Here is a 25793-nt window from a genome sequence, read left to right on the forward strand (position 1 = left end):
ATGCAGTTGGATATATAATCAAAACCTTAAATACGTGTCTTCGTGAGCATAGTTCAATTGGTATGGACAATGCATAAAATATGCAAGGTCCGGGGTTCAAATCCATCCGGCCACCACACAAAAAAACGGCGTTTATTTTGACACATTCTTTTTTTAAACGGTCAATATGTTAATCGATAATTTGTTGGTATTTGTTGGAGATATGAATAATACCACTCTACTCTTTAACTCTTTTACAGAATAAAACGTGTTATCACTCTTATCACTCTACTCTTTAACTCTTTCACTATAGTCATCAAACAATGTTTGTCGATTGACAATTATGTAATGCTCAAGAGTTAATGTTTCCTTGCCTCAAAAGGAAAAAAGAGTTGGTCTTTCTTTTACAAAGCAACATAGCTCAAACACATTTAAGAAATTAATGTCTATTTACATGCATTTTTTTATGCACACCACTAAAAATGAAATCTCTATTGTAGATAGAAAATGTTCGTTTCAAGGTTACCTCAAAGACACAATTTCTAAATTTTTTATTCCCATATTTAAAGAATGAATTTTTTTTAGAAACATCAAAAATTTATCAATCATATATGTGAGGTTAATATTGAGAATAAATTTTGAAACTATGAAGTAGACTTACTCTAAGACACACATAATTATTAAAAAAAAAAAATCTCTAAAGAACCAAAATATCTATTGTTTATTTTTCTTTTATGATAATTGAATGATAAAAGTGACGTATTTTTTGTGTCTTTGTATTTGTGAAAATCATACTAGATATATATATTAAATGGAAAAGTCCGGTTTTAAACTTTTATTCAACTACAATTTAAAAACATATCTAAATCTTTAAAATAAGAAGCATTTAAAGTCCGGTATTAAATGAACAATTTCTAAAAATATTTTAAAATTTCAAATATAGTAAACATGAATGTTATCTTTAATCGTATCTTATTTTAAATCTAAATCAAATTAGGGTATATTAACAGTGGAAAGAGGATTGGATCGGGCAGTGTGACCCGACTGGACTGGTAACACAAACCAACCTTGCACGTCTCTCTCTCTCTCCACCCGAGAGAGAGCTCATCCACCACCACCATCCGCCGCATCTTTCAATCTTCTCTTATCTTTCTCTGATTTTCAATTCACTCAAACACAAAGGTATGAATTCACTACTCACTTTATCTTAAGTTAATTAATATTACTTATTGTATTGTTTCTTTATTTATTTATCTATTTATTAATTCATCACTTCCTTCGTTTCCTTATTTTCTGGGTTTCACTTATCGATCTCATTCTGTTGCATTACTCCCCACACTTTTATCCACCGCTTATTGCTTCGCTTCATTAGATAGTAAATGAATTAACTTTATCACTAAATATATATATATATATATATATGAATTCATGTTTGTTTCTAATTTCTATTGATTGATTTTTAATCCCACTGTCAACCTGATTCTGTTAATTTCTTCAAAAAAAAAAAAAAACCTGATTCTGTTAATTAGTTATGACAAATTCAATTGCATTTGCTTTCAAAACTTACTCTCTTGTTAAGCACTCTCTTTATGACCCTGTTTGGTTAAACAACTTATTTTGCACCTTATAGCATAAGCACTTTTCGAATAACCTCTTCTATAACACAATATAAAATCAAGTCCAACTGTCTTCATAAGCTAGTGTTTATGCCAGTGGTTAAGCTCAAATAAGTCAATCTAAACAAGCCCTGTGTGTGTAACTGAAGTGTTCTTTTGCTGTTTACTTCGTTTAAATTTTCAAAGCTTTGTTAGGTGTTATTATTGGATAAGATTTATGGCTTACAATTGCCCTTATACTTAGATTGAACCTTTTTTGAATCTAGCTTATTGTCACGTATAGTGAAGCAGCAATTCTTTGAAGTTTGAAGACCCTTGTGTTGAAATTTTATTTTGCCTCCTGAATTGCAGGTATAATCATTTCTACACCGTTTTTTTTGTTCTTTTTTGCTTTCTTCTGGTTGGGTGTGTATAACATGCAACACGTGTTGTTATTTAATGTTAGTGGGACGTATATCTGATTTCTTGTTTGTGTATGTTGGCATAGTTCATTGATTTGTTTTCGATTATAGGAACAATGGCGAAGAAAATAAAAAAGAGGGGTCGAAGTTCTGTTAAGGAGAAGGCGGTTGTTATCTATTCGCCGCCAGAAAATGTTACGGAATCATGTAACCCGCCAACTACCGAGCCTGTTGGTGAGGAGGTTTCAGTTGCAAAAGAGACAAATCCTTGTCCTCATCTTGTTAAAGGTATTCAATTAGATATCTTGTCTAGTAAGGTTGAGTCTTCTGCACCCATAAGGTGTGAAGGTTGCAGGGAAGGTGCGGCTGATAGGAGGGGCAGTAGAGGAAAAGGTAAACATGGGAAGAAGAAAGGAGGTACAGACTCAAAATCCGATTCAAAGTCTATATGGGTTTGTTTGGAATGTGGTCAATACACCTGTGGAGGTGTGGGGCTACCTATAACCCCTAATTGTCATGCAATTGTGCATTCAAAGAAAGCTCGGCACCCGTTAGTGGTTAATATTGAAAAACCTCAACTTTGTTGGTGTTTTCGTTGCAATATGCTTATTCAAGTTGATAAGCTTGAAACTGATGAAGCAAGTCATGTTATATCTGATGTTGTGAAATTGTTAAAAGGACGATCGTCAGGAAGAACTTTAGTAGATGTTGAGGATGTTTCCATTGGGGATGGCAGTGTCACTTCAGAAATTAAGTTAGGATCTCTGTCCACAAGCGGTTCATATGGACAAGGTGGTTATGTGGTTCGAGGCATGGTTAATCTTGGGAATACTTGTTTCTTTAATTCAATCATGCAAAATCTGCTTGCTATGAATAAATTGCGGGACAATTTCCTAAGGATTGATGCTTTTGTTGGGCCACTTATTTGTTCGTTGAAGAAGTTGTTCACTGAAACAAACCCAGAATCAGGATTCAAAAACATTATAAATCCAAGATCCTTTTTTGGTTGTGTATGTTCTAAGTCTCCTCAATTCCGAGGATATCAGCAACATGACAGTCATGAATTGCTTCGTTGTTTACTGGATGGTTTGAGTACTGAAGAACTAGCTGGTAGGAAGCAGAATGGCTCTCTCAAGAGAGATGGGACCTCTTCCAAAACTTTAGTTGATGCTTTATTTGGGGGGCAGATATCTAGTACTGTATGTTGCAATGAATGTGGGCATTCGTCAACAGTGTATGAGCCTTTTTTAGATCTTTCCCTCCCTGTTCCAACCAAGAAACCTCCGCCTCGGAAGGCTCAACCAGCACCCCGAACCAGAAAGACGAAACCTCCACCAAAAAAAGGAGCAAAATCTCGAGTCAAAGTTAACAGGGACGATGATCCGTTATCCGTTCAAAATGTACCAAGCCAATCATCCAGCCATGAATCATCCTGCCCTGATCAGTCTGTCACATCAGTTGCTGGAGAATTGGTGGCTTCTTCTGGTGTTTCTACGATATTAGGTTCTAAAGAAATAAGCAGCGAGGCCAAAGTTAACAGGGATGATGATCTGTTACCTGTTCAAAATGTACGAAGCCAATCATCCAGCCATGAATCATCCTGCCCTGATCAGTCTGTCACATCAGTTAATGGAGAATTGGTGGCTTCTTCTGGTGTTTCTACAGTATTAGGTTCTGAAGAAATAAGCAGTGAGGCCAATAAAGAGGACTTATCTCCACCAAATTTGGTTACAGTTGTAGAGTCTCAACAAATGCAAGGGCTTGACAGTGTTGCAAATAAAACGTCAGATTCATCAGATGCTTTTGCATGGTTGGATTATGTGGAAGCTGAAACCAATGAAGAGGACTTATCTCCACCAAATTTGGTTACTGTTGAAGAGTCTCAACAAATGCAAGGGCTTGACAGTGTTGCAAACAAAACATCAGATTCATCAGATGATTTTCCATGGTTGGATTGTGCGGAAGCCGAAACCACGATAGATGAATATGCTTCCATATCCCAGAAGGAAGATGCACCGGAGGTACAGGACTCCGAGAACAAGGATGAACGTTTGAGTGCATTCCCTGAACAAGCTAGCTGTGAAACCAGTGGTCCTGTTTGTTTTCGTAAGGAGGATCAAAACCAAAGGCCTGATTTTTCTTCATCAAATGAGCGGGAAGATGAGGTTCCTTTACAAGTTCAAAATTCAGAAGTGCTGTTACTTCCATACAAAGAAGAAAGTTCCTCAGCCGGAGACATCACTGGAATAGATGGTGGGGACTCATCGTCTGTTTTGGGTGGTGGTCCAGAAGAATCAGAGTTTGATGCCTTTGGTGGCTTATTTAATGAGCCAGAAGTTGTTGCTGGGCCTGCTCCCAGGCCTTCTTCGTCTGGTGATGTGGAAGCTGGCATTATCATAAGAAACATTAGTGAATCTGATCCAGATGAAGTAGATGATACAGATTCTCCAGTCTCTGTAGAGAGTTGTTTGGCACATTTTATAAAGCCCGAGCTTCTTTCAGATGAAAATGCTTGGCATTGCGAGAACTGTTCAAAAATCCTCCAACGTCAGAAGAAGAAAGCAAAAGAGCAGGAAAAAACTCTATCCGATGGAAATGCGAGTGGTAGTCATGATGAATCGTGGCATGCATCTAAAGCGTGTTCTTTTAAAGTCAGTAGTACAGGAAATGAAGATATTAAAAATGACAAGAATATAGAAAGTTCAGTTTCACATGTTCAACATGTCACAGAGCTTGAAAACGGTCAAACAGATGAGCTGCATAATTGTGAATTACAGTCTTCAAGTTTACATCAACCCAACAATGAAGAAAGCTGTGATAATTCAGCTGTTGATTCTTCTATTACCGGAAATGTCCAACAAGATGCTCCAATGTTAGATAATGATGATAATGACTCAGAAGAATGCAGTGGCAAAGAGACCGACCTAGAAAGCATTAGAGTGAATAGGGATGCAACTAAGAGGGTCCTCGTTTATAGAGCTCCACCTGTCTTGACCATTCATCTGAAGAGATTCAGCCAGGATGCCCGTGGTCGCTTAAGTAAATTAAATGGTCATGTCAACTTCAGAGAAACAATGGATCTTAGACCATATATGGATCCCAGGTACTTCGTTACTTGCTAGTGTTCTTGTTTGAAGTTTTAACTACTTATAATTGCCTAATGCATCTACTTCTATCAAGTTTTCTTCATTTTACATATTTACCCAATTATCTTCTCTAATTTGTTTTTATTTTCAAGTGTTAAAAATTATCAGTTTATTTTAGTTTAATCTTCGGAAATTCGGAACAATTTTGGAAATATTGAAAACCACTGTGTACAATTTGGATTTCTGAATTCAGTTTTTACCTTAAATTTTACTTTTTGTAGATTTTACCTCTTTTCTTTATACATTTGTATTGGTCCACTGGCATGTGATTCACTCCCAATTTCTGTTTAAAAAGGTGTATTAATGAAGAGGAGTATAGATACCAGTTGGTTGGTGTCGTGGAGCACTCGGGAACCATGAGAGGGGGCCACTATGTTGCTTATGTGAGAGGGGGCCAGAGGAACAGAGAGAAGGTTGATAATAAAGAACATGAGAGTTCCACATGGTATCACACGAGTGATGCGTATGTGCGTCAAGTTTCCCTTGATGAAGTTCTTCGTTGTGAGGCATACATTTTGTTTTATGAAAGAAATTGAGTGGACCATCTACTTTCTATGCAATTTATACTTGAGGTAGAGACACAAGTTTACCAAATTTAGAAGAGTGAGAGATATACATCATTGCAGGTGAGTATAAAAGCAATTGCCAGATATTGTATACCATTTTTCCAACATGTGATGAGGTATTGAATGTACAATGCGGTATCATACAATCAAATGTCAATTTTTCCATCTTTACATTATTTTGGTGCTAACTGTCAAATCCAGTTCAGCTACTGTGCTTTGTTTAAATTTGTGGGACAGGATTGTCCATTCTGCATTCATTCAATTTGATTATAAAATTAGTTTTGGACTTTTAAAATGGTAATGTTTGTGTCGTGGTTTTTTTAATTACGTTTCTAAGGCTATGTTTGGATTGGTGGTATGTGATGGAATGAAGTGGTAAGTAATTAGGATTTCATTGTTTGGATTTGCAAAAAATGAATGGAATGGAATGGAACACAATGGAACCCATTCCATTCCATTCCATCCAATCCTTCAATTTTTCGTTCCCCCTAATTTGGGGTTTATGCAATGATATGGAGCTTCAGAGTTAAAACATAACCCCTCTATCCTCCTATTCTCAAATCCATGACGTGAAATTGCTTCGTGTTTTAAATCTGGATGATGTTTGTATCAACTATCAAATATTTTATTATAAGTGTATCACTAATTACATAGATATATAATTTTTTTTATTAAATACATTATCTATTATTTTATTAATATAAGATAACATGCTTTATTTCTATACAATTTATATATATATATATATATATATATATATATATATATATATATATATATATATATATAAGGGTGAAAATGGAGTTAAAAGATTATAATTTATTTTGTTCCGTCAACTTTTCAAACAATGGAATGGAGCATTATTCTATCACATCATAAAATATCCAAACAATAAAATGTAATATCTGTTCGATTCCGCTTCATCCACTTAATTCCATTATTATTCAATTTTGTTCCATTCATTTTCATCAATTCAAACGTAGCCTAAAAATATTCTGAGATGTTTCTTATTTTCTTTGGGGTTTACATGGGAGGCTCTCGGACCAATATTAGGCATGGAGAAGGGCGCGTTATTAGGATTTAATAACGCAAGAATAATTTCTATGTACCGACAGTGTAAATAATTTCTATGTACCGATAATGCAAAAATATGAGATGCAAATTAAATATATCTCGGACCAGTATCAAAATTGTTCACCCGGGAATGATTTTGTGAGATATTTAATTTGCATCTCGTATTTTTGCATTATCTTTTCTAATAAATGTTTGTTTTTATCAAAGTAATTGTTGTTTGTTTGATCTAGTCTCGGTCAGGTTTCAGAGATGAATTTGAAAGAGCAAGAGATAGTACTGCTGAATAATATCCTGTTTGTTCACCCGGGAATGATTTTGTGAGATATTTAATTTGCATCTCGTATTTTTGCATTATCTTTTCTAATAAATGTTTGTTTTTATCAAAGTAATTGTTGTTTGTTTGATCTAGTCTCGGTCAGGTTTCAGAGATGAATTTGAAAGAGCAAGAGATAGTACTGCTGAATAATATCCTGTTTGGCACTGGAATAAGACAAAGGATCGAAAATTATCAAAAAAGTATAGGTGATGTTCGTTTTGAATTGACTGATTAGAAATAAATTGGATTTTCAACACTGAGCATAAATTTCATACATGGACCCAAAAGCAAAATTCTGATCACGTTTTTTTTTTCTTTCAAAATTCTTACCACGTTTTAATAAAACATTTTTAGTAATGTTAGCAACACTCTCTACGACTCAACCACTCATTTTTTTTATTGGCTTAAATCATGGTGGTCTCACATTTTGGAAATAGATTCCACTAAAAATGGTGGATCATGCATTACTTTCATCTAATAAAAGAACGAATGTTGAAAATAGTGTCCTAACATTCCTTCACATTTTTTTTAGAGATTTCCAAAAAAGTGAATATTATACTCCTTTTATCCATATATTTAAGAACCCTTTTGACTAAAAATTTGTCTCTAAATATAAAACCCCTTTTTAAATTATTAGTTGCATTTGTTTTTTTTCTTCCTAAACATATCCCTAATTAATACTACTAACTTATCTTAAAATATGAAAAGTCAAATTTAATACACATACAAACAAAAGACAATTTGATAATATTAACACATAAAATAGACCCATTAATTGTGCTAACATCTTTTTTTAAGAAATGTGAAAAATGCTACAGGGACGGGGGTAGTTGAGTGAGAAAATGATGGGTTGGAATGAGTTATCCCTGATCTTAATCTGGCTCCAAATTTTTGCTAGCTCAATTCTTTAACACTTATTTATCGTAAGACTCGAATATGTTCAATGTTCTGCTTGCAAATTAAGATTTGGTCTATTTAACAATTTAAGTAGGACAAGTTTCTCCTTTTGCAGTAACATACGTTGTGCTGGGAGCATGAAACATATTTGGGCTATACAATACCAACCTGGTACTTTAATTGGCTGCCCTAAAAGGGGGTAAGTGCAACATTGTTTACGGTCTAAATAAGAGATAGACGGCCATCACCAAACCAAACTCCAATTATCCCACTTTGAGCAATTGGAACTTGAAAAAACATCATCAACAAACATACATATATGGAAGTAAAAATAGAAGAATATTTTATAGTAGTATAAAGGAAGAGATAGGGCTAAAAAGTATATAAAAGAAGAGGGAGATGCATCAGCCGCTACTAGTATGGCAACTGTCGTGCTGCGTGGTGCGCAGTGGCGGATCTTAAGTTAATTTGTTGGGGGTGTCAAACTTCTATGGAATATATATTAAATGGTTTCAAGAATTAATAATCAGACTAGTGGTATAAATTGTTTGAAAGCAGCCTGAGAATGTGGGTTTGAATCCCCTCAAAAACGATTTTTTGAATACAATATGTAAAAGTATAAGATAAATAGGTAAAAAGAAGACATGGGAGTGTTGAACCCGCGATCTTTAGCAATTTATGGTACCCCCTTTCCACTGCAACAGTCGAAATTTAATTGATATAATACATCTAATATAGTATATAAGGAAAACCTGGGGGATGATGTGGCCTCCGTCGGTCCCTGAAGAGATCTGCCACTGGTGGTGCAGCTCATCAGTGCACTTCTCCACTGCTATCCCGTGGCATGCCTTCTTTCTCTGCTGACCTCCCTATATATCAGGTTTCTTTCATCATTGACACATGTGGCGCCCACGTCTCTCCCCTTGCCTGAGTTTGTCTCCAACGACTAACGAGTACAACAAACGACATATGAGAAATGGTGACACCACGTCGTGACACCACCCTGACATCGACATCCCTTTCCCTCCATTTCATGGTTGCCCTTGTTATATCTCGTTTTTGCCACATGCGGCGGGGTAATGGATCACGGAGGGAGGTTGGGGCAAATGGTGGGGGATGACAAGGGAGAGTAGAAGGTGAAGACTGAGGGAGAGAGAGAGAGAGGAAAAGCTGAAAAATTGATATTATACTCCACAATAAAATATATTAATATGTTTTGATCTAACGGTTTTAAACTATGGTCCATAATAGACCACCTATTAGAAGATCCATGATAAAAGTAGTAGAAAAATTGTTTAAATTTGGACAGAACTTTCACGGATATGTATTGTCTCTATTATAACAATCCTAAAAAAATTAAGAGAAAATTTAGACAAGACAATCTATTCCCACCTTTCACATGGGAGGAGGGGTGCTAGAGATCAAAACACATGATTATGTAGGCTCTTTACAACCCTTCATAAAAGGTGGGTATAATTTTATGTTGGGTTCAGACATTCATTTTTAATTATTGAAAAAAAAAACCATAACATAGAAATCCTTTTTTTTTTTGAAACGGCAAAATATCATTAGGCAAAGTCAGCGCAAGGAGCACCTAACCTGCAATAGGAGGAAAAAGAGTACATACAACGAGAGTTATAGGACCAAGGCAACTCTCCACCAATATAACAACTCGATAAAAAAAAGAGTAATGATATTTTGACATCCATTTGATGACAACTTTGTTGACAACCTTGTTTTTCTCACTTCTTATTGATCAAAAACAATGAAGAGAGAAAAAGGAAGAGAGAGAATAACAACATCATGTGAGTATGAGAGAGAAAGTTGTCCAAAAGTTGTCAAAAAGTGGTTGTCAAAATATCATTTCTCTAAAAAAAAAACCCCTAGATTCCAAATTCTATGGCAGAACAGGAACTAAATCAAAATGGAATTCAATCCCAAACAACACCTAACCACACCTTCCCTAAAAAAAAAAAAAAAAAAAATCTAACCACACTTCAGGTCACCTAACAAAAACACCCTAAAAGCGCAGCTGTAGAAATCCATTAAGCACTCGTTTGGTTGTGCGTTTGCAAACCTCAAACGTGAGTTTAAAATGGTAAACGTGAGTTTGTTAAAAACTAAAGTGTTTGGGTAATCATTTTTGAAAATTGATTATGGCCCTCAAAATCGCTTTACATCGAAGCTAGTACTTGTAGCTTCTAGCGGTCACGGTGAAAATTCATTCAACTTGATTTGTTATTTTATTAATAGCTGCTACCAATTTTCCATGTTTATCCTTATTTCCATTTCATTTCATTCAACAAACCTTCAATTTTATTATTTTCCTGGCTTTGAGTTAGCAGATTAATTTTTCGGTGAATTTCAATTACCTTGGGTGAGTTTCTAAATCAATTTTATTTTAAGGTGAGTTTTAGTTTTAAATAAATTTGAAACCCTTTTTGGTAATTACATACTCAAAATCAATTTTGATTCAAATTATCCAAACATCATCAATTGATAAGAATCACTTTTATGTTAAGGTATCCAAACATAAATCAATTTATGTTCAACTCACTTTTAACCAAAATCAATTCAATCAAAATCAATTCTGACAAAATCAATTATCGTCGCCGCATAACCAAACGCACACTAAAGCTGATTTGACATGAAAGATGCATAATTTGCAAAACAATTCACCACTTGCATAACTTTTTAATCGGTATATAAGATATTATTGTTTTAGTAAACAAAAATTTAAGTGAGTTGAGTTCGAGAGCTATCAGGATCAGAGGAGATTTTATGATCCAACGAACGTTTATAAATATATTTACAAGCTCACTTATCAAAGAGATCTTCACGTCAACAACATAAATTTAAGTCAATTATTTATCAACTGAATCAACCTTCCATAACTATATAATAAAGTTTTTTTTAACTTTGTCCAACAACTGATAAAAGTTTCCAATAAACATAATTGTATATTATTCTTTTTTAAAAACAATTACTGTATTACTGATTAAAAAACAATTATTATTTTTTTGGAAAGAAAAAGAAACAATTATTGTTTAGTTTGTCCAAATAAACTAAACATTTTTTTAGGAATATCAACTAAACTTTATTAACATGCAAAACACGCCACAGTATCAAATTGGCAGACAATTGAAAGTGCAAAATGATTTTTCACCTGATCCATATTTGTTTATTAGTATCATCCAATTTAATTATTGAGAACGAGATTTTGTCTGAGCTCGGCGGAGATGCTGCAACTGATGATGATAAAATAGTGGCACACGCTCGTGTTCAAAATGCTCATAACACGCTCTTGAAGAAATGCACTTTAGCCTGGTTAAAAATCTGAAAATCTTTTTTTTTTTCCGATTTACAGTTTTGTGGTTGTACAATTTTTTGTAGTCATTTGAATGGAAAACAACACCTTGAGTTCAAGTGGCACTAACGAATTTTGGTTTGTGGTTCCATGCCCACTTGAATAGTTATAATTGCAATTAAACTTTTTAGCAATCTAACGATCAAGATTGACTGACGATGCAAAAGAACTTTAAATTGACGGTATATATCAATTAAATTATTTGAATATATTTAGGAAAAATATATTTGAGTTTTAGTTTATACCAAATATGGACTACACAATCAATCATCGAAATATATAAATTAGGTTGAGAGGCTCGTTGGTATGCACCTCATTTTTAATGCATTTCACTCTCACACTAATACAAATACAACAAAGTACATAACATTCATGACAATCGACACAAATGTTTTTATTTTTATGACAATAATGCATTTTGATGATGACAAATACATGCAAAGCTTAGGTCTATTATAATTTATTTGATTTTCAGTGTTTGTTTGTCATAATCTTAACAGGAGGCCACGATTACACTCTGAACAGCATTGATAGATTTCACAATGAATGCTTTGAATCCAGCCATTTTGATCACATATTTCCATTCTTTGAGTGTCCTTTCTTTGCCAATGTTGGTGTATGCCATCATCACCATGTCTAACATTAACCCTACGTCTTTATACTTGTGTTTTCCTTCTTCTCCTTCTTCAATCACTGCTTCCACAATAATAACTTTTCCATTTTCTTTTGGAATTGCTTCCCTACAGTTCTTCAAAATTTGGATGCACTCTTCATCACCCCAATCATGCAAAACCCACTACAATTGAATTGATATATAATTCAATCAAATCATGACCAAATCACATATTTTTAATCAAACCACATCATACACTTCAATTAATTGGTGTATTGGTTCCCTTTATTAATAAAAAGTTAACAATATTTTACATATGTAGGCCTGGTGCAAATTTTAATATAAAGTATTCTTAAAGTTCGTAATAATACTTCAATAAAATTACCAACTTTTGATTTAAGTGTTATTTTTTCATGTTTATAATGCAAAATCATATATTAAATAAGCCAAATCAATTTTATTTAATTTTTCTCAGTTAATATTAAAGATTTCGGACTTAATGACAATATCAAAATTCTACTAAAAAAAATTAACAAGTAACATTAGTAAAAAAACAATTAACATACTAATATTTTTTGTTTAAGAAAATATATAAATTTAATTTTAGATATAATTTTTATTTTTATTTTGAAAATAGTAGACTATGATGAACACTTTTTATCACTCAAAAATTTATATTTTAAAGGCCTAAAGCGATTTACATTTGTGGTCTTACCCTTAAACCTACTTTAATTGAGACGATTTATACTTGACTTCAATTCATCCTCCATTTTGATTCAACCTATTCTTTTTTAAACTAAAATAGTTTGTTTGTAGACTCAAACAAATCGCATGCTCTATATATCAAATTAAGTCTGATTTATTGAAGACGAGTTGGCCTAAAAGACAACTACTATACAAAATTCTAAGGCGGTCACTCTATTAAACTAAAAGTTAAAATAAAATAAAATATTGATATCTTTTCAGGAGAGTGTATTTTTTTTGTCAAGTAGCCTAGTGACTAGAATTCACATTTTTCAAGATAAATAAGTGGGGTGTTCGGAGTTCGAACCCCGACCCCTGAATACATATAATAATGCATGTCTCTGCCAATTGAACTATACTCACAGGGACCAAGAGAGTGTATTTTTAACAACCCAAAAATTGTCTCATAGCGTATTTTTATATGATTGTCATTTTACTAATGATAGTAATATATCTCTCATAATCAAACTAACACATATATGTCCTCGTGAGCTTAATTCATTTGATAGATACAATGCATAATATATGTAAGGTCCAGGGTTCGAACCCTGACCACCATAAAAAAAGAAAACTTACACATGTTTTACATGATTTTCCTGACCAACAAAAAAAAAAACTAACACATTACACATGTTTTACATGATTTTCCTGACCAACAAAAAAAAAACTAACACATGTTTTACATGATTTTTTATACGGTGTTCTGATACATTACTAAATTTTAGTTATTCAAATATGACTACTTTAAAACAAAGTTTTATACAGCATACTAATATTTTAACACGAAGTTCAATTTAAATACTTTCATTTTTTTTAAAAAAAAAAACCTAAAAGATTATGTTTTCGAAAACCTCAAAATCACAGTGGTCACCATTTTTTTTATTTATTTACTAACGATGAGTGATTTAGGGTCAATTTCGACCTTGAGTCACCTCTCCAAATTGTTTTTCTTTCTCTTTTAGATAAATAAGTGATTTTCACATATTTTAAGTTTTCTTTCATTTGTTTTTGTGATTTCGTCATCTAGCACAACTTTGTTTATTTCGATTTCTCGTCTTTGTGCGGTGTGCTGATTTTCCGTCTTGTGTTTGTTTGATTCAGTTTGAAAGATTAACTTTGATCAAGTGCAGATTCAATAAATGTCTTTTGTGTCGTCCACAATGTAGATCCATAAACATGAGTATTTCGGTGGCTTTAATATAGTCAGATTTATAGTCATATGTGCTCTGTCATTTTATGCTGTCAACATGAATGTTGTGAGTTTGTTCACAGATTCATCCTTTTTGTTTTTAGCGACTTTGAATTTGTATTGTATCGATGTACTCTATCAATTCGAATGAATGAATATAGTTTATTTTTGTCAAAAAAATATTCAAACATAAAAATAAAAAAATGGATTCTGTCTTTTTTTCTTATCCAAATTTAAAAAAAATGTTAAATTAAAGGTAAGTATGAGAAAAATTGAAATGAAATACTTTCTAATGCGTGTCTAAATTTTGACCAAGCAGTATTCCACATCCACCAAAATAATGAAACCAAAACAAGACTAATATTTAGATTAGGTTTGGATTTTTTTTTTTTTACAAAGATTAAGTTTGGGGTTGCCACCGAATACTTCCTGGCTCAAAATAAATGTTTTTTTAATATTTTTTCCCTTGTCTCAAGATAATTGTCACTTTATAATATTAATACAATATTTATTTTTTTACTATTATATTCTTATTTAATAAATTTCATCTAACTTAACTAATTCAGTAGTTTGGTAGCTACAATTAACGTATGTATTTTAGTAAATTCTATTATTTTTTTGGAAAGAAAAAGAAACAATTATTGTTTAGTTTGTCCAAATAAACTAAACATTTTTTTAGGAATATCAACTAAACTTTATTAACATGCAAAACACGCCACAGTATCAAATTGGCAGACAATTGAAAATGCAAAATGATTTTTCACCTGATCCATATTTGTTTATTAGTATCATCCAATTTAATTATTGAGAACGAGATTTTGTCTGAGCTCGGCGGAGATGCTGCAACTGATGATGATAAAATAGTGGCACACGCTCGTGTTCAAAATGCTCATAACACGCTCTTGAAGAAATATGCACTTTAGCCTGGTTAAAAATCTGAAAATCTTTTTTTTCCGATTTACAGTTTTGTGGTTGTACAATTTTTTGTAGTCATTTGAATGGAAAACAACACCTTGAGTTCAAGTGGCACTAACGAATTTTGGTTTGTGGTTCCATGCCCACTTGAATAGTTATACTTGCAATTAAACTTTTTAGCAATCTAACGATCAAGATTGACTGACGATGCAAAAGAACTTTAAATTGACGGTATATATCAATTAAATTATTTGAATATATTTAGGAAAAATATATTTGAGTTTTAGTTTATACCAAATATGGACTACACAATCAATCATCGAAATATATAAATTAGGTTGAGAGGCTCGTTGGCATGCACCTCATTTTTATTGCATTTCACTCTCACACTAATACAAATACAACAAAGTACATAACATTCATGACAATCGACATAAATGTTTTTATTTTTATGACAATAATGCATTTTGATGATGACAAATACATGCAAAGCTTAGGTCTATTATAATTTATTTGATTTTCAGTGTTTGTTTGTCATAATCTTAACAGGAGGCCACGATTACACTCTGAACAGCATTGATAGATTTCACAATGAATGCTTTGAATCCAGCCATTTTGATCACATATTCCCATTCTTTGAGTGTCCTTTCTTTGCCAATGTTGGTGTGTGCCATCATCACCATGTCTAACATTAACCCTACGTCTTTATACTTGTGTTTTCCTTCTTCTCCTTCTTCAATCACTGCTTCCACGATAATAACTTTTCCATTTTCTTTTGGAATTGCTTCTCTACAGTTCTTCAAGATTTGGATGCACTCTTCATCACCCCAATCATGCAAAACCCACTACAATTGAATTGATATATAATTCAATCAAATCATGACCAAATCACATATTTTTAATCAAACCACATCATACACTTCAATTAATTGGTGTATTGGTTCCCTTTATTAATAAAAAGTTAACAATATTTTACATATGTAGGCCTGGTGCAAATTTTAATATAAAGTATTCTTAAAGTTCGTAATAATACTTCAATAAAATTACCAACTTTTGATTTAAGTGTTATTTTTTCATGTTTATAATGCAAAATCATATATTAAATAAGCCAAATCAATTTTATTTAATTTTTCTCAGTTAATATTAAAGATTTCGGACTTAATGACAATATCAAAATTCTACTAAAAAAAATTAACAAGTAACATTAGTAAAAAAACAATTAACATACTAATATTTTTTGTTTAAGAAAATATATAAATTTTAGATATAATTTTTATTTTGAAAATAGTAGACTATGATGAACTCTTTTTGTCACTCAAAAATTTATATTTTAAAGGCCTAAAGTGATTTACATTTGTGGTCTTACCCTTAAACCTACTTTAATTGAGACGATTTATACTTGACTTCAATTCATCCTCCATTTTGATTCAACCTATTCTTTTTTAAACTAAAATAGTTTGTTTGTAGACTCAAACAAATCGCATGCTCTATATATCAAATTAAGTCTGATTTATTGAAGACGAGTTGGCCTAAAAGACAACTACTATACAAAATTCTAAGGCGGTCACTCTATTAAACTAAAAGTTAAAATAAAATAAAATATTGATATCTTTTCAGGAGAGTGTATTTTTTTTGTCAAGTAGCCTAGTGACTAGAATTCACATTTTTCAAGATAAATAAGTAGGGTGTCCGGAGTTCGAACCCCGACCCCTGAATACATATAATAATGCATGTCCGATTCAAAAAATATAATAATGCATGTCCCTGCCAATTGAACTATACTCACGGGGACCAAGAGAGTGTATTTTTAACAACCCAAAAATTGTCTCATAGCGTATTTTTATATGATTGTCATTTTACTAATGATAGTAATATATCTCTCATAATCAAACTAACACATATATGTCCTTGTGAGCTTAATTCATTTGATAGATACAATGCATAATATATGTAAGGTCCAGAGTTCGAACCCTGACCACCATAAAAAAAGAAAACTAACACATGTTTTACATGATTTTCCTGACCACCAAAAAAAAAAAAAAAACTAACACATGTTTTACATGATTTTTTATACGGTGTTCTGATACATTACTAAATTTTAGTTATTCAAATATGACTACTTTAAAACAAAGTTTTATACAGCATACTAATATTTTAACACGAAGTTCAATTTAAATACTTTGATTTTTTTAAAAAAAAAACCTAAAAGATTATGTTTTCGAAAACCTCAAAATCACAGTGGTCACCATTTTTTTTATTTACTTACTAATGATGAGTGATTTAGGGTCAATTTCGAAAACCTCTCCAAATTGTTTTTCTTTCTCTTTTAGATAAATAAGTGATTTTCACATATTTTAAGTTTTCTTTCGTTTGTTTTTGTGATCTCGTCATCTAGCACAACTTTGTTTATTTTGATTTCTCGTCTTTGTGCGGTGTGCTGATTTTCCGTCTTGTGTTTGTTTGATTCAGTTTGAAAGATTAACTTTGATCAAGTGCAGATTCAATCAATGTCTTTTGTGTCGTCCACAATGTAGATCCATAAACATGAGTATTTCGGTGGCTTTAATATAGTCAGATTTATAGTCATATGTGCTCTGTCATTTTATGCTGTCAACATGAATGTTGTGAGTTTGTTCAGAGATTCATCCTTTTTGTTTTTAGCGATTTTGAATTTGTATTGTATCAATGTACTCTATCAATTTGAATGAATGAATATAGTTTATTTTTGTCAAAAAAATATTCAAACATAAAAATAAAAAAAATGGATTCTGTCTTTTTTTCTTATCCAAATTTTAAAAAAAAATGTTAAATTAAAGGTAAGTATGAGAAAAATTGAAATGAAATACTTTCTAATGCGTGTCTAAATTTTGACCAAGCAGTATTCCACATCCACCAAAATAATGAAACCAAAACAAGACTAATATTTAGATTAGGTTTGGATTTTTGTTTTTTTTACAAAGATTAAGTTTGGGGTTGCCACCGAATACTTCCTGTCTCAAAATAAATGTTTTTTTAATATTTTTTCTCTTGTCTCAAGATAATTGTCACTTTATAATATTAATACAATATTTATTTTTTTACTATTATATTCTTATTTAATAAATTTCATCCAACTTAACTACTTCAGTAGTTTGGTAGCTACAATTAACGTATGTATTTTAGTAAATTCTATTAATTTTACCAATAAATTTAAGGCTTAAACGCACTTTTCACCCCTTAACTTTGCAAAAGTTGCAATTTTGGCCCCCTATTAAAAAAAATGGCAAAAGTGACCCCCCAAGTTTACCCCCTTTTGCAAAACTCCAATTTTGACCTGGTCAACGCCATGTGTCAAGCCACTCAGCATGAAAAGTTGCCAGCTGTATATTTTTTGAATTTTAAAAAATAAAAAATCCACATATTTACCATTTGAATTAAAAAAAATGAAAAAGGAAAAGAAAAAAAGGTAAGGGCACGTGAGAAAAAAAGGAAATGAAGGTAGTGAACCACACACTAGCAGCTCTCTCCCTCACCTTCATCTCTCTCACTATGATGTCTCATTCATCTTCATCCTTCTTCTTCAGAAAATCATCAATCTTCAATATTCATAAAATCATCAATTCCAGATATCTAACACACCCAAAATCTTCAATCTTCATTAATTAAATCATCAATTCAAATAGAAAAACAAGCAAAAACAAGGACCAAACACGTTCAAGCAAACCTAAATTCGTTTACCCCAAAATCATTAAACCCAAATTCAAGTTCGATCAGATTATGTGGGAATTTGAAGGATGATGCAGTGGTTGTGGTGGTAGCACCAGATTGAACAAGAGTAGAAACTGCAGTGGAAGTAGAAGAAGCAGGTTCGTGCGTCCTTGCCCTTTCACAGTCCTTGCCCTTTCACAGTTTGTTTAAGCTTTCTCGTTAAAACATAAATTCCTGCTAAACCCAAACCCAGTAATACCCATAAATTGTTCGAAGATTGAGAGGACGCCATTGATTTCATCAAATCAAATCAACTCAACTCTGTGACTGAATATAACAACACTCCTCACCCGCCGCCTCAGCTTCTTCTAAGTTCATTCTCTCTTCCTTCTCTATCTCATCATAAATTTATTTTTTTTTAAATTTGAGATATTTGAGAATGATGTTTACCTGACAAAAAAATATGATAGTCTAGTGTTTTTTGTTATGTTGGTGTTGTGATTTTTTAGGGGAAATTGGAAGAGAAATGTGAGGTGAAGTGTGTAACCGTAAAGGAGAAAGAAGAGGTGAAACAAGGAGTGATTTTTTGTTAAGGAGAAAGAAGGGGTGAAGTGTGAATTTTTGTTAATTGATTTATTGTTGCTGGAAATCTATTGTAATTTCATGTTAATTGATTTTTTTTTTTTGTTTTGCTGGATTTGGGGTATGAAGGAATGAAGGAAGAAGATGAGGGTATGAAGAAATGAAGGAAGAAGATGAATGTCACGTGCTGCCTTCCAATCAATCTTTTTTTTTTTAATTCTGTAAATACACATGTGGCTTTTTTTATTTTTATTAATTCAAAAAATACCCATGTGGCATGACACGTAGGATTGACCAAGTCAAAATTAGCTTTTTACAAAAGGGGGTAGATATGGGGGTCACTTTTGCCATTTTTTTAATAGGGGGCCAAAATTGCAACTTATGCAAAGTTAGGGGGTGAAAAGTGCGTTTAAGCCTAAATTTAATATAATTAATCATTTCTTTAAAAATCATGCATAAATTTTAAACATCTATTATTTTGATACCGATGATTTACCTTAATAATTGCAGCATCAGCTTTGGGAACACTTGTAAACATGTCACCTGCCACATGTTCCACCCCATCATACTTTGGAGCCATGTCAATGACATGGGGAAGATCAAAGTTAATTCCTCGAATCCTAGGAAAAGCCTTAGCAAGGATGTTCATGGTGGTACCATTTCCTCCACCAACATCCACCAAAGATCCAACACCATCAAACACTTCGCTACAACCTTCAACAATTGCAGGCACAACAACTTTAGCATCACAAGCCATAGCATCATTGATAAGATTACTATGATCAAGATTTGAAGCAGCATAGCGCCACAGATCTTCACCATGAACCTTCTCAAACGAAGGATTGCCATTAACCAAAACACGATCACTTAGACTAAGCCAAGGTGCTACCATTACAGGACTACTCTCTAATAAGAGAATAGCAGCCATGCTATGTTCACCGTTTCGAATCAAACGTCGAGAAAGTGGTGTTTGAACATAACTAGGATAGTCGTCATGGTTGGTATTCATGGTTTTGAATATTTTCCTATGTGTTAGGAATCTCATGATGCGGTTAAGATATGTAGAATCACATTTTAGGGTTGATGATAACTCTAATAGTGACATGGGTTTTTTGTGCTTTTCAATGGCTTCAGCTATGCCAAGTTCAATTGCACATTTCACTACAGATAGCTCAACAAAACCAAATATGTACTTCCATATTTCTACTTGAGCTTGTGCTTCTTCTTTTTCTTCTTCCTCCTCCTTCTCCCATGTTACCTCACTATGTATTTCTCCCATATTTACCTAAATCTCAAAAATTACTATATAGTGGTGAACCGGTGATGATTTTGGTTGAAACTAGAAAGCGTCATTTATAGAAGTTAAGCTGGCAACATATCTCACTCATGGATCACCTTTTTATTTATTATAATTATATTGTGTGTATCACGGGTCATGGATCACCTTTAAAATGTGGGCACTATTATGTTGCTTAAAAATAGAAATGAATTCGGCTCTTTACCCAAACTGTTCTGCTCATTCTCAAAGTAAAAGTCCAAAATGCCCCTACGCAACTTAACATGCGTAGCGTGAGTTAACATGCGCTAGTTATAAGAGAAACGTAACTTAAGTCACGCTAGATTTTCCAAACCATTTTCCTTCTCTTCTTCTTCACATGAGTTAATCCATGAAGCATTGTTAATACCCCAGAAGGGTTTAAGCTATGAAATTGGTTCAGAGAAAGTGAAAGTAACAATTTTTGTATGTACCCACAAAAAATAAAGAGTGGATTTGAATTGGATTCGTATTTCGTATGAATAAAAAAACATCGACATTCTCACATCTCAAATACATTATGAATCGCAATTTATCGTTTTCGATTTTTACTATTGACAGTTCCATTAGTTAAATTTGGGGAAACAGATGAATTGATGGTGTGTTAATGGCAGCAGATGAAGAAACAAATGAAGATGAAAAATGGGGTTAAAACTAACGTGAGTTAACTCACGCTAGTGCAAATCTCAGCGCGAATTAACTCACACTAGTGTAAATCCTGTGTAAATCTCTGCGTGACTTAACTCACGTAACGTGTGAGTTAACTCGTGCAAATTTAACACCAGCGTGAGTTAACTCACGCAGGGGCATTTCGGTCATTTACTTTGGGAATGAGCAAATCCATTTGGGTAAAGAGCAGAATTCAATAGAAATTTGGTATTGTAAACGAATTTTCCGATAAGGGCCAGGTTAGAGGGGCAGCCACTAAAGCAAGGGTTTTAGGTCCTTAAAATTTTTAGACTTCGTAAGAGGTTTTTTAATTTTTTTTTGTTTGCTTCAAACGTAATTTTTTAAGTCAAATTTTAAACATTTTTACGACTATGTCGGTTGGTAGTTAAATTGAGAGTTGTACGTTTGTAGTTTATGTTGTAAGTTTGATCTCAAAATAGCTATTTTATTGGTTATATGTATCATAAATACTTTTTTCTTCGTATTTCTATTAATATGATGTTAGTTGTTGAAAATATATTAAGACATATTGTGTGCAATCAAAATATGCAAAAATAAAAGGGTAATTTATATTTGTCTTAGAATACAATATTAGTTACTATTTCAAGATTTAACAATTGGTAAATAGTGTCTATATTAAATATTATTTTCGACATATATTAAAGATTAAACTAATTTTTTTTAAGTAAAAAGGCAATTTATATTTGTCTTAGAATTCAATATTAGTTATCACAAAAAAAAAAAATCAATATTAGTTTGGTATTTCAGGGATTAATAATCGGTAAATAATGTCTATATTAAATATTATTTTCAACATATATTATAGATTAAACTAAATTTTTGTTTAAAAAACTTCTTCAACTAGGTTGAGTCTAACGAAAGCACTTAGACTCTTACAACCTCATAAATCAATGTTCAAACTGTGATTGAGAGTAATACTCATATTTAGTGTATGACATATATGCTTCAAATAAAATTAAATATTTAATGTTCTTAATTTCTATGTTTCGCTGTCAACACACTTAAAAGGTCTTAATTTTAAATCTTTGGGTCTTGTTAACTTGTGCCCTAAGGGCACAAGATAAGAAACTAAGTAAAGAAATTTAACTTTGGAAATTGCGCATTCATAACCTTAAAAGCTTAAAAGTTTATATATTCAATATAGTATTTATTGTTTCATTCTATTTTAAGATCTTTATCTTGTGCCTTAAGGGCACAAGTTAACATTTCCCTAAATCTTTTAGACCTACAAATGCATTGAACCGGCTCTAGTTCTCATGACATTGTTCTATTAACATTCTCTATGGAATACGTCAGAGGAAATTTTTTCTTGAAAATACATAAGTTCTTACTTTTGTCAATAATACACCATTTTTTAATACAAACTTATTCTTTTGGTACTCTAATAATGTATTAAGGGTTCTAATTAGCATTTTCCATATAACTTAAGGTTAAATAAGTTTTGGAAAATGCTAACATATGTTCTAAGAGTACTCCCATCGTTCTAAACTATAAGATCATTTACAAAAAAGTGTTTGTCGGTAAAATATAAGACCATGTACAAATTTATAGATGCATTCGCCACTCGTTTTTCAACTATACCCCTTATTAATACTATCAATTTATTTGTAATATAAAAAATCAACATTAAATGAGTTTATATCTAAAGAGCAATTTAGTAATAGTCTCACATTTTTCACACAAATTTACTACTCTAACAATTTTTCTTAATACCCCTGATTTTTGTCAAATACTCATATATTAAGGGACAGAAGGAGTACTTGTTAACGAGCCAATATAGTAATTATATCTTGGTATTTGTGTAATCAATACTTTAAACTTTAAAAAAAATGTTATTTTCAAGACAAAACTTACACTTTCAAGTTCATTAACAAGTGTCTTAGTTAGCAAGACCCTTAAGTTTTTTAACCTGAATAAATATCTCAAATTTCGTTTTTTGTCGTTCTAAAAAGATTCGACAAATTTTGGTCCCCAAATATTTTCTGTCACAATCTTTGATCCATGTTTATAAATCAATCATGACTTGGAGATCCATATATATGAGTATTTCGGTCACTTTGATTTTGATAAAGTTGTAGGAATTTTGCATTTTTTATGTTATTAACTTGAGTATTATTGGTTTGTTCGCAGATTCATCCTTTTCAATTTTTAGCTAATGAATTAATTGGCCAGTGGGTATAGAAAATATTTGTGGGAGATGCCAAACTCTAATTGAAGATCAAATTATCAATTACCTTGAAGAGCACGTGGGGATACTTTGGATAGTAAAATAGCATGGTTAGGTTAACAATTGTCATAAGAGCATTGTTTAAGAAATTCATTATAATAAATTTTATCTTGAAATCAAAAGTCGAACCAATGTAAAAGTAATACTTGCACATCTTTCATGCAAAAGTTACTATTTTTGGTTGTTTAAACAATGCCTCAAGGATACTTGTTAGCATTTTTTAATATAGTATGCAAGATATTCAAGACCATGAATTAATTGTGCAAGGCATGAAAGGTAGGTAGTAATGGTTTAATTGTGAAGTGGCTGATCAAGGAAGGATGAGCCAATGAGATGTTATGAAGTGGGCCACAAAGCATTGCATTGTGACTCAAATAATGGAGGGGGCGTGAAGGTGATTTCAGGGGGCGTTGGAAGCAGAATGGAAAGTGGTCTGTGTGATGGCTTGGATTAACCGCTCGAGTTAGGCTATTTGGCAGTGGGCTTGATTGCAGATACAGTATGGACCCAATCAATTTGGGAGGTGCAAACAGTAATTTATTGGTTTAGCAAGTGTGTATAAGATGATGAAGTAGAGAACATTGGAGTTGAAATGGTTCATGACAATTGTGCGGGACCTAAAGGGATAATGTGTAAAGAAGGCTCTAATTTTGTGGAGGTGTAGTGTCCTTCAACCTAAAAGAGAATTTTCTACTATGAAGGCTATTGCGAGATTGCCCGAGAAAGAATGTCACGAAAAATCCTTTTATTCCTTTCAATTTTTAAGCTTTCTCTATGTTCACTTTTATAATCAATTCTAGTACGATTTTAAATTTCAGATCAAAAAAGATTATACTTTGCATGATTTGTGCTTTAGTGGAAATATTTGTTTGGTGGTTTATGACATAGGCATTATCTCTTTGCATATTTGATTTTTCATTGGAGCACCGATGTGCCTTAAGACCGAATTACCTACCTGGTGTTTATGCTCAAAATACGGGATAATAATCTGTAATGGTGAAACAATTTGGAGCAAAAAACCCTTAAACCCACTATTCCTGCTGCGTTTATGTTTTCATAATATTAAAATTAGAGTTTATATTGTATTTCCTTTTAATTTCAGAATTTGTTTGTGTTACTTTTGTGACTTTATAGATACACATTTATTTTCTATCATCATTTTCTCTCGTATCATATTACTACATAATCACCTTATTTTCTATTCATTTTTTTATTTTTTGTTACTTTTTTTCTTCTAGCTTTCCTTCATTAACCAAACAAATAGTAAAGAATGTCTACTAAGTTCTCCAAGTTTATTTTTCTCAATAACTAAAAGTTATTTTTGTTTTTTTAAGAGACTAAATTGAGTCTCGCGGTTTTTTCAACGACCAAAATGAGTTTCTATTTTTTTTCTTCCCTTTATCAAACTTCCCCTTTCATGTGGGAGTTTAACCAATGGTGGATTAATCCAATTAATTGTATGAGTTTCTATTTTTTTTCTTCCCTTTATCAAACTTCCCCTTTCATGTGGGAGTTTAACCAATGGTGGATTAATCCAATTAATTGTATTGGTGTATCAATACTCTGATTGTTTGACCGGCGGTTTTGTTTTGGTGTTTTTTGAACGAGTTGTTTAATCTAGTGTTTTAAAACCCGGACCGACCCGATCGATCAGACCGATCGGCCCGCGAACCGGAGGGTGCAGCGGTTCGGACTGGCTAAAGGACCGGATATGCAATTAATCTGCTGAAACCCAGTGTAACCCGGCCGGGTCAGTGGGCGGACCGTTGAACCAGTTTAGCCCACTCGACCCATTTTTCCATTTTTTTAATAAAAAGGCACGGCATATATAAAGACAAAAACCCTAGTAACACATAATCTCAACCCAAATGCCATTTTCAACCGCTGTTCTCCTCTCCCATCTCAACCGATGAAGATGATGAATATGGATATCAAGACTATGACAATTTGACTCAGTGACCCAGTGCCTTGACCGAGTCGATCACTGATCTGGGTTTTAAAACATTGGTTTAATCCTTGTTTTTTACTATCGGTTTCGTTTGTGTGTTTTTTGCTGATTTATTTTTTAGCTTTTGAGCTGCTTGTATTTTTTACCCTTTTGAGACACCGTGTGTTTAAAAGCAAGTTCTTAAAATATCATTTTGGTTGTTTAAAAACAAATGGAAGGTTGGTTGGTTAAAAAAAATGTTATTGCTTATAATCTTATATGATACATTTTGTTTTAGGGATGCTTACATGATACATGTTCATATTGTTTTTGCACACAAAAACTAAAAACAGTTTCAAAAAATCAATAAGAATTTTTTTTGGTGAGCAAAAATTAACAAGATTTGAACATGTGCAAGAACTATTTTAGCACGATCTCAAATGGAGCAAGTGTTCACACAATCTTAAATAAGACCTATTCTGACACATATTTTATACGATTGAAAGTTACGATCTAATAAATTCGAGAGATTTTTGAACGTG

General features: G+C 32.5%; 2 protein-coding genes and 1 long non-coding RNA gene across 7 annotated transcripts; 2 read left to right on the forward strand and 1 right to left on the reverse strand.

The window, feature by feature from the left end:
* Nucleotides 1-1011: 1011 nt before the first annotated feature.
* Nucleotides 1012-6003, forward strand: UBP2 (ubiquitin-specific protease 2). 4 transcript variants are annotated; one of them, XM_085754479.1, is made up of 4 exons: nt 1012-1161; nt 1840-1946; nt 2108-5099; nt 5438-6003. In XM_085754479.1, exons 3-4 carry the CDS (start codon nt 2113-2115, stop codon nt 5676-5678), a joined length of 3228 nt encoding a protein of 1075 aa, XP_085610605.1. In that variant the 5' UTR covers nt 1012-1161; nt 1840-1946; nt 2108-2112; the 3' UTR covers nt 5679-6003. The 4 variants fall into 4 exon arrangements, with proteins under 4 accessions (XP_085610605.1, XP_085610603.1, XP_085610604.1 ...); XM_085754477.1 differs by having other exon boundaries at nt 1862-1946; XM_085754478.1 differs by having other exon boundaries at nt 1879-1946.
* Nucleotides 6004-11618: 5615 nt separating this feature from the next.
* LOC146940757 (acetylserotonin O-methyltransferase-like) lies at nt 11619-20417 on the reverse strand. The gene is made up of 3 exons (XM_085754482.1): nt 19589-20417; nt 15387-15668; nt 11619-12158 (listed from the first exon to the last, which is right to left on the reverse strand). Exons 1-3 carry the CDS (start codon nt 20369-20371, stop codon nt 11856-11858), a joined length of 1368 nt encoding a protein of 455 aa, XP_085610608.1. The 5' UTR covers nt 20372-20417; the 3' UTR covers nt 11619-11855.
* Nucleotides 18307-19375, forward strand: LOC146940758 (uncharacterized). Of its 2 annotated transcripts, none has more exons than XR_015032151.1 (2): nt 18307-18668; nt 19222-19375. It is a non-coding gene; the product is annotated as an uncharacterized LOC146940758 (long non-coding RNA). The 2 variants fall into 2 exon arrangements; XR_015032150.1 differs by lacking the exon at nt 19222-19375 and adding an exon at nt 19020-19188 and having other exon boundaries at nt 18334-18668.
* Nucleotides 20418-25793: the final 5376 nt, after the last annotated feature.

This window comes from Medicago sativa, chromosome 3 (assembly GCF_051527215.1).
Source record: "Medicago sativa cultivar Bolivia chromosome 3, Bolivia_mono, whole genome shotgun sequence".
NCBI classification, from domain to species: Eukaryota; Viridiplantae; Streptophyta; class Magnoliopsida; order Fabales; family Fabaceae; genus Medicago; species Medicago sativa.

Bases quoted from the DNA above. Each gene is read 5' to 3' on its own strand.
- UBP2 (XM_085754479.1), top strand. From the start codon at position 2,113: ATGGCGAAGAAAATAAAAAAGAGGGGTCGAAGTTCTGTTAAGGAGAAG. The intron at 5,100-5,437 runs GTACTTCGTTAC...CTGTTTAAAAAG, and splicing joins AGACCATATATGGATCCCAG to GTGTATTAATGAAGAGGAGT.
- LOC146940757 (XM_085754482.1), bottom strand. From the start codon at position 20,371: ATGGGAGAAATACATAGTGAGGTAACATGGGAGAAGGAGGAGGAAGAA. The intron at 15,669-19,588 runs GTAAATCATCGG...ATTCAATTGTAG, and splicing joins CTGATGCTGCAATTATTAAG to TGGGTTTTGCATGATTGGGG. The intron at 12,159-15,386 runs GTAATCGTGGCC...ATTCAATTGTAG, and splicing joins CTATCAATGCTGTTCAGAGT to TGGGTTTTGCATGATTGGGG.